The sequence below is a fragment of the Sarcophilus harrisii genome, chromosome 6, assembly GCF_902635505.1.
Source record: "Sarcophilus harrisii chromosome 6, mSarHar1.11, whole genome shotgun sequence".
NCBI lineage: Eukaryota > Metazoa > Chordata > Mammalia > Dasyuromorphia > Dasyuridae > Sarcophilus > Sarcophilus harrisii.
The window spans coordinates 26,650,386-26,662,880 of NC_045431.1; the positions used below are offsets into that span (position 1 = coordinate 26,650,386).

The 12,495-nt window shown below is 47.6% G+C and overlaps 1 protein-coding gene across 8 annotated transcripts in view; it reads left to right on the top strand.

The window, feature by feature from the left end:
• TBC1D1 (TBC1 domain family member 1) overlaps positions 1-12,495 on the top strand; it is a 224,040-nt gene that overhangs the window by 68,007 nt on the left and 143,538 nt on the right. Inside the window, exon 1 of one of the 8 annotated variants that reach the window (XM_031941270.1) lies at positions 6,777-7,023. The exons of the other annotated variants lie outside the window; for them this stretch is intronic. Coding sequence (XP_031797130.1) covers positions 6,994-7,023 — 30 coding nt within the window. The 5' untranslated portion in view covers positions 6,777-6,993. Of the gene's footprint in view, positions 1-6,776; positions 7,024-12,495 lie in introns of those variants that run through there. 8 annotated transcript variants of the gene reach the window in all.

Below are 12,495 nucleotides of genomic sequence, written 5' to 3' on the forward strand. Positions count from 1 at the left end.
GGGATGAATTTCTAGAGTTTTAAAATGGCCAAGTGGCTGGGACCCACGCTCTAACATAAAAAATCGGTGTCCGGTGGGGTAGGAGTGAGTTGCCGAGAAGAGAGGAAATTCCAGTGTGTCTTAAACTTGTGAAACAATTAGCTCAGTCTAGTCATGCTGTTAGATGGGGGGATTTACCAGGGGGAGAGGTTCACGAATGTGAATTTACCTTCTGAAAGAATCCTGAAACTATTTTTCAGACAACATATAGTTCCCTCTGTGGTTTTTGGTTTATCTGAAAGGCAGCCCCCCAGTCTTCCTGTTTTTCATTCATTCTTTTACGTTTCCTGGATAGCATCGTTATTAAGAGAAATATATCTGAAATTGTGGGATCTGAGATACACTGAACAGACTTGTGAATCATCCACATTCTTTACCAAAGTATCCCTAACATCCTCTCAATTCTAAACCAAGCCTGCTGCTGTCAGGAAGATGTTTGACAAGCTATTATGATTTGTTAAGCAATTATTAGGCACCCACTGTGTGCTAAATGCTGGGAATGCAAAAGTAAGCAAACAAGAGGGTCCCCTCTCAAGGACCCTCCTGCCCTTCTAACAGGGCAAAGAAAAGACATAAAGGGGAGATGCAAAGGGAAGGAAGGGGAAGAATCATTGTGGCTGAGATTTCTGATAATATGGCGATTCTGGGCAAGGATTCAATAATCATGGAGTCTGCCCCACGGTGGATGTTTCTCAAGGGAGCAAGGCCATTGGTACAGTGATGGAGCAAACTGGAAAGCTTAGAGAGGGAAGTGACACATTTTATATTTTATAATGAATGGAATACTAATTTTAAATGATATGCATAATAAGAACATGGATGTAAATTGAGAATTTTGCATGGTGACCCTTTTCTAAAGTTAATGAAGACATTACTGATAATGGCATCCATGTATTAGAGTGGCTAAGGAAACACTCTTTTCCTTACCCTAAAACTACCCAACTCCGCCATCCCTGCTGCAGAACAGGCTAGGGGTGAGAATTTCACCTTTATTTTGTAATCTTCTTTGCTCACTTAGGTGGCCAATTGTTGAACCCCAAACTGATCTGTTGGCTTTTTATGTTTTGAGAGCTTTGATTCACATGGTACTATATTGAGCTTAATTATGAGGAACAGATAACTGTCTATCCATTTTAAAGATCCACCAATCTCTTCTCCAAGATGGTGCCTGAAAATCAGGAAAACCTGAGTTCAAATCCAGCCTGAGACATATAATTAATTGGGCAAGTCCCTATATCTTAGTTTCCTCATCTGTAAAATGGGGATAATAATAGCACCTACCTTGTAGGGTCGTTGGGAAGACTAAATGAAATAATAATCGTAAAGCTCTTAAGACGGCTTTAAACTCGATGTTCCCCAACTGAATCTGTTCTTTCTCCCAAACCCTCCCATCTTCCCAACTTTCCTGTTTCTGATGAAGGAGCTGCTGCCTTCTCCACGAGGGGTCATTCCGGACTCCCCATTCCTTCTCATCCCTCTCTCCCACACAGTTTCCACCTCCATGTCCCATGTCCCCCAGTACAGACCCTCATCACCTCACACCTGGATCACAGCTTCTCTTCTCTAACTCCAATTCATCCTCCACTCAACTGTCAAAGTAACCTTCCCAAAATGCAGATCTGACCATATCTACACCCTCTTTCTCATTCAAAAACTCCCAGTGGCTCTCTATTCCCTCTGGGACCAAACAGAAAAGCCTTTTATGGCTTTCAAAGCCCTTTCTACCTGGTCCTTTCTACCTTTACTATTCTCCCGCCTTTGAATGAAACATGACATCAATCTCCCAACTGCAGGCAGTTTTACTGGCTGGAAACTAATCATTTCACCCTTCTAACTTTCCCAGCTTCCTTCACATCTCTGCCTTTTAGCCTGTATATGCTATATTTGTTCATGTTGTTTATATGTGGTTTTTGCCATTCCATAGAGAGCTCTTTGAGAACAGGAATGGGGTTTTTTGTTTGTTTTTTTCTTCTTTGTTGTTGTTTTTCCGCCTCTATTTATATGCCCAGTTTTTAGCACAGTGCCTACCTAGCACATAGTGGGTGCTTTATATATGCTAGCTGATTGACTGGAGACTCCAGTAATAATGGAGATGCAATGTGGTATAACAATAATAGTAAGCAAGACATATATGGTACTTTGTGATGTATACACAGTTTGAGAGATGTAATATCTGGGAAATTAATCATTTAATTAATTATCCTGGCAGCTAATTAAAAAAGGGATCAGTGGTACTCTTGAATGGCAGAATCCTTCATGGATCCCACTCAATGCTTAGGTGCCCTTGGAAGACAAAAGTCTTCCTGAGGATGTTAAGTCAATTCAGGTTGGTTAACAATTAATGAGAAAAATGGATATCGTCCCCCATTCTAATGAGGAGCTGGGGGATGTGACTTTGATCACTCTTGCTCTCGAACATCCCTCTGCAACCTTGGCAGTCTAGACAAAGGATCTATCATGGCTGATTTTCCTCCTTGCTTTGCACCCCAAAATCTGAATAGAATACAGGTCGCTTCCCCAAGTGGATGGGGGCTGAACATGATTCTGGAAAAAGTTAATCCATTCTCATTATGAGTGATGTCCTTCTGGTGCTGACTTGGCCCAGCAGAGAATGAAGAGATGAGGAAGAAAAAGCCTTGGATCTCGCCAATAACTGGTTATTTGATCATCATTTCTCTCAACTGTAAGATTTGAAAAATGCCTTATGCCCATTAATCTTATTTCATTATTATTTTATTAATTTTATTTTATTATTTTATTAATCTTATTTCATCCTCACCATGAGGATGGGGAGAAAACTCCCACTGGCTACAGGGGAGAAAACTTTGCTGTGGTCACCCCACCCTGGATGTGAATTATGAGGGCCATCTCCCTCTACCCCCACATTTTACAAATGGGCATCTGGGAAGATAAGAGACGGGCTGGAATTTACCTTTTAGTAAATGTTTACAAATAATATAAGGGAGTCTGTGCTCACCAGTTTTAGATTAGAGAAATAATTTGGTTTATAGACACAGAAAGATCAAACTAATTGACATCCACCAAAGTCTAATCTGTCAGTCAATAAACTTTATAAAAAGTGTTTATAAAAACACTTAATTGTGCTAAGCTGTGGGAAAACAAAGAAGGGCAAAAGCCAGCCCCTGCACTCAATTTTATATATGTGTGTATATATATATATACATATATATATATATATACATATGTATATATATATATACATATATATTTACACACACACAGACAAGATGCATACACACCTAGATATATATATATATATATATATATACACACACACACACTCATATATATATATGTCTATATATGCATACACATCCCTACACATACACAAATGGTAAACTAGAGATAATCCCTGGAGGACATTGCCTTGTCTATTTGAATGCACAGTTTTGTTTTCTACTTGACATACATTTATCAAGCTCAGATTATGAGTAAGGCACAGTGAACATAAAAATGCAAATGATCCAATCCCTGCCCTCAAGGAGATTAAATTGACTAGAATCTATTTGATTGACATCTCACATGACATGACTAATATTGTGGAGGAGAAAAGATGTCCCTCATCCCTTATTTATTTATTTATTTTTAAGCCTGGCTTTGTACTTCTTTCCTGATTCCCTTCCTCTCTTCCTTGAAATCCTCCAAGCATGTCCTCCCTCCCTCCCTTCCTTCCTTCCTCCTTCCCTCCCTCCTTTACTTCCTTCCTTCCTTCCTCACTTCCCTCTCTTCCCTTCCTTCCTTCCTTCCTTCCTTCCTTCCTTCCCTCCTTCCTTCCTTCCTTCCTTCCTTCCTTCCTCACTTCCCTCTCTTCCCTTCCTTCCTCACTTCCCTCTCTTCTTCCTTCCTTCCTTCCCTCTCTTCTCTTCCTTCCTTCCTTCCTCACTTCCCTCTCTTTCCTTCCTTCCTCACTTCCCTCTCTTCTTCCTTCCTTCCTTCCTTCCCTCTCTTCTCTTCCTTCCTTCCTTCCTCCCTTCCCTCTCTTCTTCCTTCCTTCCTTCCCTCCCTCTCTTCTTCCTTCCTTCCCTCTCTTCCCTCTCTTTCCTTCCTTCCTTCCTTCCTTCCTTCCTTCCTTCCTTCCTTCCTTCCTTCCCTCCCTTCCTTCCTTCCTCCTTCCCTCTCTTCTTCCTTCCTTCCCTCTCTTCCCTCTCTTTCCTTCCTTCCTTCCTTCCTTCCTTCCTTCATTCCTTCCTCACTTCCCTCTCTTCTTCCTTCCTTCCTTCCTTCCAGCTCCTTCCATGCATCAGTTCCTATCCTATGCACAGTTGGCATTTGAGGGAGAGCCTTACTCTTCCTTAAATTCTTCTTTAGGTCTTCCTTCCCTCAGTCTCCTATAGGATTCTTCGATAATCTGCTTTGACTCGATCCTTATACCCTTCTTCGTTCTCAGAAAGGCACACCGATTGCACATCAGGTACTGTATGATTGCTATGACATGCAATGTGAATTGGTTTGAGGAGAAGGACTTTAGCTCTTCTTTTTCTTGACAAACTAGACTTTATTTATTATTTATGTATTCTCAGTCTCCTAAGGAAGGGACTATTAGAAATAATCTGCGTTTGAGCTCAGATGGGTTTAGGCCACTGCTTTAGGACAAGGACACGATTTAGTCAATCCAGTTCTAACAGAGTATTCCTTTGTGCCGTGTGTGAGATGCTGACTTTGAGCAGCGGCTGGAGAGTGAAACATGACAACTGTCACTTATGTATCTTTCTTGACAAATAGACTTTATTTCAAACTGCACATGTTAGTGCATCAGCTCGTCGGCTGCTTAAGGAGTGAGGGACTGGCTGGAGGGACAGAGTAGCGTGCTCCTACGAGATCTGTGAGGTGAGCTCTCAGGCCTGGTCGTTTTCAGCTGCCCCTGCCATTTGCATAAGCGTCCTGAGTCTGAAATCCAGAGCTCTCATTGAACGATTGTGTATCACTTTGAAACTACTGAACCGTGTGACATCCGAGTATGCTGACTTACTGTAAGATGCCTTTGGAAAAATCTGGCAGAAGTTAAATAGGTGAGAAAAGGCTCACATATAGAGTTTCTCATTCAAAACTTTCATGTTGATGTTTTGGCAAAGACTGCACATGTTAGTGGCCATCAGCTCCCGATGCCAACGCGACGGGCCAGCTTGGGGGAGTCGGAGGCACTGGCTGGGCGGGACAGGGTAGCTGATGCGCTCCGACCGAGATCTGTGAGGTGAGAAGCCTTCCCTCCCAGGCCTGTCTAGCTCTTTCAGGCCTGCCTCTCCGTGCCCCATTTTGCCCGCAAAGGTACGAGTCTGAAAGGCAGAGCCTGCTCATTTGGACTTTGTGGATTTCAAATGCAACTTTTGAAACTTACTAGAACTTGCGGTTGACATCCGAGTGTGCTATTACTGTAGAGAAGTGCCTTTGGGAAAATAATCTACGAGCACCCGAATTTAATATAGAGTGGGAGAGAAAAGGCTCAGCATCAGTAGAGTTTTCTGCATTCAAAAGCCTTTCATGTTGATGGGTATTTGGGAAGAGACGAGCGATAGGGAAAGGTTTGGTTTAGCAACCACAAGGTGCTTGTTTCTTTCTTGCGGCTGCTGGGAAAAGGGTCCGCGCGCGTGTTTCCTGGAGCCCGGCCCGAGATGTTCACGAGATGCTTCCCCATTCCCACAAAGCGATTTTACTTTCCAGGGGCGGGTGACCCTGGGGTTTGAGCTCATTAGCTGCCCCCCGCCCCCGCCCCCTCGGAGCCGCAGCCGGACATCGGGGAGCAGAACGCGAAGCTTGTACGGAACGTGACGCCGGGAGGCGCGAGCAGGGCCGCCGAGGAAGGGAGGAAGGGAGGGCGGGAGGCGGCGCTCCCGGGGGAGCCTCAGTCCCAGGTGGTTTGGGTTTACAGATCGGGAAACCGAGGCCTGCGCTTGTCCGCGTGACAAGGTCGCCCGTGAGTAACCGCGCCGCCAGCACGCTGTCTCGGGCTCGGTGCCGCCGCCGCCGCCGACCCCCGGGACGGTCTCTGCCTTCAGCCTGGCTTCACCTTTGCCGCCCGGGCTGGAGGAAGCGGCCGGGCTCCCGGGCGCGGGGGGGGGGGGGGGGGGCGGTTACTGAAGGCAGCCTTATCTCCAGGGCCGGACCCTCCCCCCTCCCCGAGCACGTCCGGGCCAGAAGGGAATGTTCCTTTTCCTTGGCGAATAATCGGATTTCCTTGGGGCGTCTGGGACGTGCCTGAGGAAGGCCGGGAGAGCCGGGGCGCTCCTTCTCCGGGCCACCCGGGGCTCCCCAACGTCTGCCCGAGGCTCGGCATTCAAAGCCCTGCCTGCCTTACTCTCCCCCTCCGGGGCCGGCCTAGGCTCGGATTACCCCCGTCCCTTGCCCCTCCCCCCCCCGCCCTTGCCCCTCCCCGGGTAAGGTTTGCCCCGCCCGGAGCTGGCTCTGTCAGCTCCCGGGGGGGGGGGCGGGGGGGGCGCACTTTGGCCTCTTTTCTGCCCTCCGGGTCCCGCACACAGTAGGGGCTTTAAAAAGTTTCCTGCACTGAGGAGTAGCGCGCCTTCTAACCGCCCGCACCAGGTAGCTTTCCTGCAAATGCAGGGCCCTCCCCGCCCCGCCCCCCAGCACACACACTCGGCGCCCCCCGCCATGCCCCGGGCGGGCTCGCGCTCCCTCCCGCCCCCAGCCCCTCCCCCTCCCCCTCCTCCTCCCCGCTGGGGGGGGGCGCTCCTCCGGCTGGCGCGCGGGGCGGGGGGGGGGGGCGGTGACCTCATAGACTCGCCGCGGAGCGTGCGAAGCGAACACGCGCCCGCGCCGCCGCCGCTCCCGCGCCCGCCCCCGCCCCCTCTCCGGCTCCCACTCTGGCTCCCCTCCGCGGGCGCCGGGCCGAGATGCGAGCGCCCGCCGGCCCGGAGCAGCCCCGCCGCCGCCCGCCCGCCGCCCGCTGAGCCGCCCGCCGGCCGGGAGCCCGCCCGGACCATGTCCCCATTGTTCAGCTGGGTAGCCAAGGTACGGCGGGGGGGGCGCCCCGCGGGGGTCCCGGAGAGGGGGCCCTCGGAGAGGGGCCGGCGGGCGGGCGCTCGCGGCCGGGCGGGCGTGGTCCTTGAACTTGGGGAGCTCGGGCGGGAGCCGGCGGGGGCGGGGCCTTCGGGAGGGGCTGAAAGCGGGCCTGCTCGCTCCCCGCCCGGGGCCGCTCTCCCGACGCGGGCCCCGCTCTTGGGGGCGCCCGGTGCAGCTGCCTGGGAAGCGGGGACTCGGGGAGGGGGGGGGCCCTAGCGTCCGGACTCAGCCCAAAGCGCCGAACTTGGGTGCGCTCCCGGAGCCCCCGGCCGCGGGCGGGGCGGGCTCCTGCGGGGGGGGGGGGCCCACACCTGGAGTCCCCCCTACACGGGGTGGGGCCCGAGCGCGCTGCAGACTCCGGGCCTCAGTTTCCCCTTCCGTAGAGATGCCAGCATTTTCGGGGGCCCCTTGTGCAGCCCCTGTCGGGCCAGCGGTGCTGCGGGCGCCCCAAAGCAGTGGGCTTTCCTGGGAGGGGACAAACCCTCCACCGCTCCCTCCCTTCCTGCCCTTGTGAACCCTGCTTTTCTTCTCCTAGGCACAGAAAGGACAAACCCATCCTTAGCTCTTCTTGTAAGCCCGAATTTTCTCACCAGGGACACTATCCTCCTCGGATCTCCTTGCGAACCCCCTTTCCTCAGAAGGACAGCCCCCTTTGGGGTTCCCCTGTGAGGTTCCATCGCTAAAACTCAGTAACAGAGTATGGAATAACGAAAAACACGTAGCACATCTCCCGGTCCCTGGCCTTTTAACAACTTCCATCCTGACGGGTGCCTTTCTGGAAACATTTACAAGCCTGTACCCCGCACGCCTGCTCTCTGGGGCTCCGTCTTTCACCCACATACCAGTGCTCTACGCAGACTCTCCTAAAAAAATCCCTTTCCGGCTGGCCCCGGCCCAGATCCTTCTTGGCTCGGGCAGACACTGTACACAAACCTCTCCAGATAGCCATTAGCCAAACCCGAGACCCGGAGGAAGTGGGAAGGTTAATGGGTTAACTTCTCTGTAACGTGGTGATACAGCGTTTCTGGAATGCTGGTTCTCCGAGGGTTTGCTAATTCTGCGCCTTGTTTATCAGTAAATAGGAAAAGTAAAGAGTTTGTGTTGTCTTTAGATTATTGCCAGAGTGACCCCCACCCTAAATCTGACTCCTGAGCAAATGGGAAGCGGAGGGGAGCGGGGTCCTACCAAGCGGAGATTGAGAATGTAGGGAAAAAAATTCTGGTCTTAATAAAAAGCTACCTGAAAATGCTAATGCTAAGAAAAATGATAGAAGCCTATGTTTGAGCTTGTGGTTTTGTTGTTGAGCTGGATAGAATCTTTATTTTTATTTTTCAGTTTTTGAATTAGGATCTTAGAGTAACTTTTTCATGTTAGGGAGAGAGTAAGTAACTGGCTCGAGATCTCAGATATCATGAGATTTTAAATAGAGGGGATATTTCTGATTATTTTGCTGCCCATCTTGCATATAGGCCTGGTAGTGCGGTTATCAACTCAGGACCTAAAGTTCAAGCTATGGATCAGACAGGTTAGCTATCAGGTAGTGAAAGGTTAGGTCATCTGAATCAATAGAGGGAATAAGCAAAGGAGATCGTCAGTCTTTCTGAGGTATTGAAGAAGTTGAGAACTCTCATTTTAATATTATATTTTGTTAAAGTAGCAGAAAAGGAATAGGGGATACTAAAAAATCACATGAACCTTTTCTCCCTTTCCCTACACCTTGTAATTCAGGTTATCCTTTTCTGTCACCGATGCAGTTTAAAAAATTTGACAGGGAACAATTTATTGCTAGAATTATTTATGATTTCCATTTTATTTTCCAAATTTAATAAGATATAGGGATGTCAAGCTAAGTTTTCAGTTTTCTCCTTGTACAAGGGGATATTGCCAAGAACTCCAGCCAGAAATCACATAGAGAGATATAGTCCCACATTTATATATGTTCATGTCCTTTTCAAAAACGTAATTTTCATGTTTTCCACAGGGAACCATATTTTTGGTCGAAAGGAAGAAAATACGCAAATGATATCATCTTTTGGTAAACTAGATGGCAGTTTGCTTTTTCAAGGTGGACCCCTATTCTGTTATAATCAAGTTGTTCAGTAAGAACCTGGAAAAAACTCAGTTCAAAACTGTGTGTCCTGAGACCACTGAAACTGAAGAACTTTTAGTTCCTCACTTCTGTACATATTTTTCCCTCATGGGCAGAGGAGGTCAGCCAACAATTTAATATGCTTCATTGTTAGGGAATCATATCTTTACTAAATTACTTGGTGAGACTTCTGAGTGTTTTATATAAATATTACTTGTAAGAAAACTTTCTGAATTAGGGAATCCTACATCTCTGGTGGGCCACCGATTTTTTTCTAGTTATTGACAAACTTTACACTATCGCTTTTCATCATGAAGTAGTATGTAATACAGTGATAGGGATAAATTAGGCAGTTGACACCCATAAAGTAGATCACCCCCCAGTAATCTTGATTTGATTTTGAAATGCAGTCTGCTAAGTTCTTTTGGACAAAGGCACTCACTCTTGGGTCTGGCCTAGCCTCAGACTCAGCCCTCCTGATTCCACATTTCCTCTTAGCTGTCTTTCTCATCTCCAATCTTTTCCTCTCTGCCACTTACTTCCCCTTTGCCTGCTCAGACCTCCCCTTATCTAAACAAGCCTTCTCTTTACCCCTCTCCTTATCGTACCTTCCCTCTTTTGATAAACAGTCTGGGCAAGTTTTCCTGCTCTTCTTTGCTCCCCCTTTAGTTTTCAGTTCTCCCTGTGGACTCCTTCTTAAACACTCCGTTCAAATAAAGAGCCCAATGTGGGATCACCAAGGAATGGTAAAATTCAGAGTGGGGGGTGCCCATTTCCCCAAAGGAAAGAAAAAAGAGGAGGAATATTGAAACATTTTAAGTTGCCTGGTCGCTGTTCATATGAATAGAATTATGGATATGAATGTGCTTTTATACACTTACCTATGTATGCACCCCCCCACCCCCCAGAGGAGTCCAAGAGACCTCGTGGAGTAGGAGTAATTGGAGCTTTCCTGAAATTAGGGAAACTGAGGTAGGGGTGAGCATTCCACTTAGGGAGGGTCTGCTCCATTTAAAGTCAGTATTGCTGGGATTGAGTGCAGGGGTGAGACGTTGTAAAGGGGAGGGCAGTGGCGTGATGCTGGACGTGGTGTGACCAAGGGCCTGCAAGGGGCTGAGTTTCTGGACATGATGGGGCAGGGCCTGGGGCGTGCAGAGGCTTGGAGGCCGAGTTGAGGCCATTTCCATGGTCCTGGTGGACCTGCCCAAGGCTGCAGTTATGTGGGTGAGCATTTGAGGGACATGCTGAAAATGGGGGTGATGAGCTTGGGGATGGGTGGGGCCTATGGGGTGAGTACCATGGAGGAGGAGAGGATGATGATGGGCAATTGGGAGGCTGGGGGACCCAGAATGTGGCAGTACTTGGCAGTTGAGGAGAGGGAAGGAAGGATTTTGGGAAAGATGATAGGTTTTAGGTGTCTAAGGTTTGAGATGAGTGAGTGATTAGGAGTTATGATGTAAGCTTTTGTAAATAAAAGTTGGAAAGAGGATGGTAGAAGTATTTTGAGTTTAGAATTTAAAAAAAATGCATGGCCAAAATCACTTTTCAGGCTTTCTTTTTTGCAGCAGTAGGCCCCGGTGACCCATCTCCGCCATCTTGTTGCTCCCACCTCCTTTTGGCTTTTGTGACCCTCTTGCACTCCTGTCTTTTTCTCTCTTCTTCCTGCCCCTGAAGTTTGGGTCCTGCCCAAGCGCTTGGTTTTCTGCCACTCTTTGACTTGGTGAAGTCTTCCATAAATATCCTTTCTCCGGAGATACCCCAAGATTCATGTATCCTATCTCAGTCTCTTTGGGCCCCAATGCAGCATCTTCCGCTACCTCTTGGATGGCTCCAGATTCTGCAGAGATTTCAAACTCAAGTCCAAAAGTGAACTCAACAGTTTTCACCCTAAACTTGCTTCTCTTTTCGTTACTTCCTTATTTCTGGTGAAGATGTTCCCATCTTTAATTCGCTGGCAATTGTTTAGAAACTCCATTTGAAGATTGATGCAAGATAATACAAAGCAGAAAACTTGGCACTGAATACTACTTCTCCTGTGTTGTGTTTATAATGTGGATGCAAATAGAAAAGTTAATGACGATGTAGCTCGCATTAAACAGTAAGTATACTGTTAACTTGGATTTCTTTAGGGAAGTTCGCATTGACTTGTGATTTCTCAGAAGGAGCTGCAGATTTGTTGATTTAAAGAAATCAACAAACAAGAACCCCAATTCCATGGATAAATAACACACACGAAGTTTTCTGAAATATTAGCAATGTGAATTTGCACAGCTTTGTTTCTAAGAGGAGTAATGCTAGGGAAGAGTCACTGGTCCTTAACCAGTGGACATTTGTCTTCCTGCTTGTATGTGAATACTAAAAATAGGATTCTAATTTTATTTCCATCCTTTCTTGCCTTTTACACTATAGTAACGAGGCCTTCTTCAGGCCTTGGTCCCCCGGAATGAACCATCCTGAAACCGTCTATGATTGGGAAGCATCACCATGATGCCTAGGTCACTTACTATTATGCCTGCCTGATGACTTTCTCAAGGTAGACAAAACCGGTTTTATAAAATGCACTCTGCTAGCCATCCGTGCCCTCAGCCTGGTTTGCAGCCCGGAGGCCATCTACTCTTCACCGATGTTTATATTTTGATTTAAGGTTTATAGAAAATATTCTTTATCCCCAATCTTGTGGGGATTGTCCTCCATTTTATTTGGACGCTGGTGGGTTAAGTGACTTAGTATACCCAGCTAATTGGGCGTTAGTGTTGGAAGTTGAAGCCGGGTTTCCTCATTTCTTCCGCTGGTGGGTTTGTTTTTGCTTTTGCCACAAACTACTTTGCCTCTCTAAACACGCCTTTTGTCCATCCCGCTGGTCGAAATCTCCCGTAGGCAGACACTGAATGACGGGCATGCAATGTGTGTAAGCTTCCTTGATGGTTTTAGAACGATTTATTTTGTTCTTGGGTGAACTTAGGTCGTTTTTAATGTTGTTTGGGCTTAAATTGGACATAGAATGATTAACTTGGTTAGTTTTTATGTTGAATCCACTTCCTGAATTTCAGGAATTTGTCTTGTCTACTATAAAAAGCGATTTCAGCCATTGATAAGATTGCAGTGGGCTTCTGTTCACACCCTGCATCTGTGCTTGGAATACCAGAGCAGCAAGAGAGCCCTCGCCCAGGACCCAGATGGAAACTGTACTTTCCTCCAACGGCCGGTTGCTGAGATTGAAAACCACTTGAGAAGAAAAAGGGGCGGCCAGATGGTGCAGTGGATAGAGCACCTGGAATCAGGAGGACCTGAGTTCATATCCGGCCTCAGACACTTAACACTTCCTGGCTGTG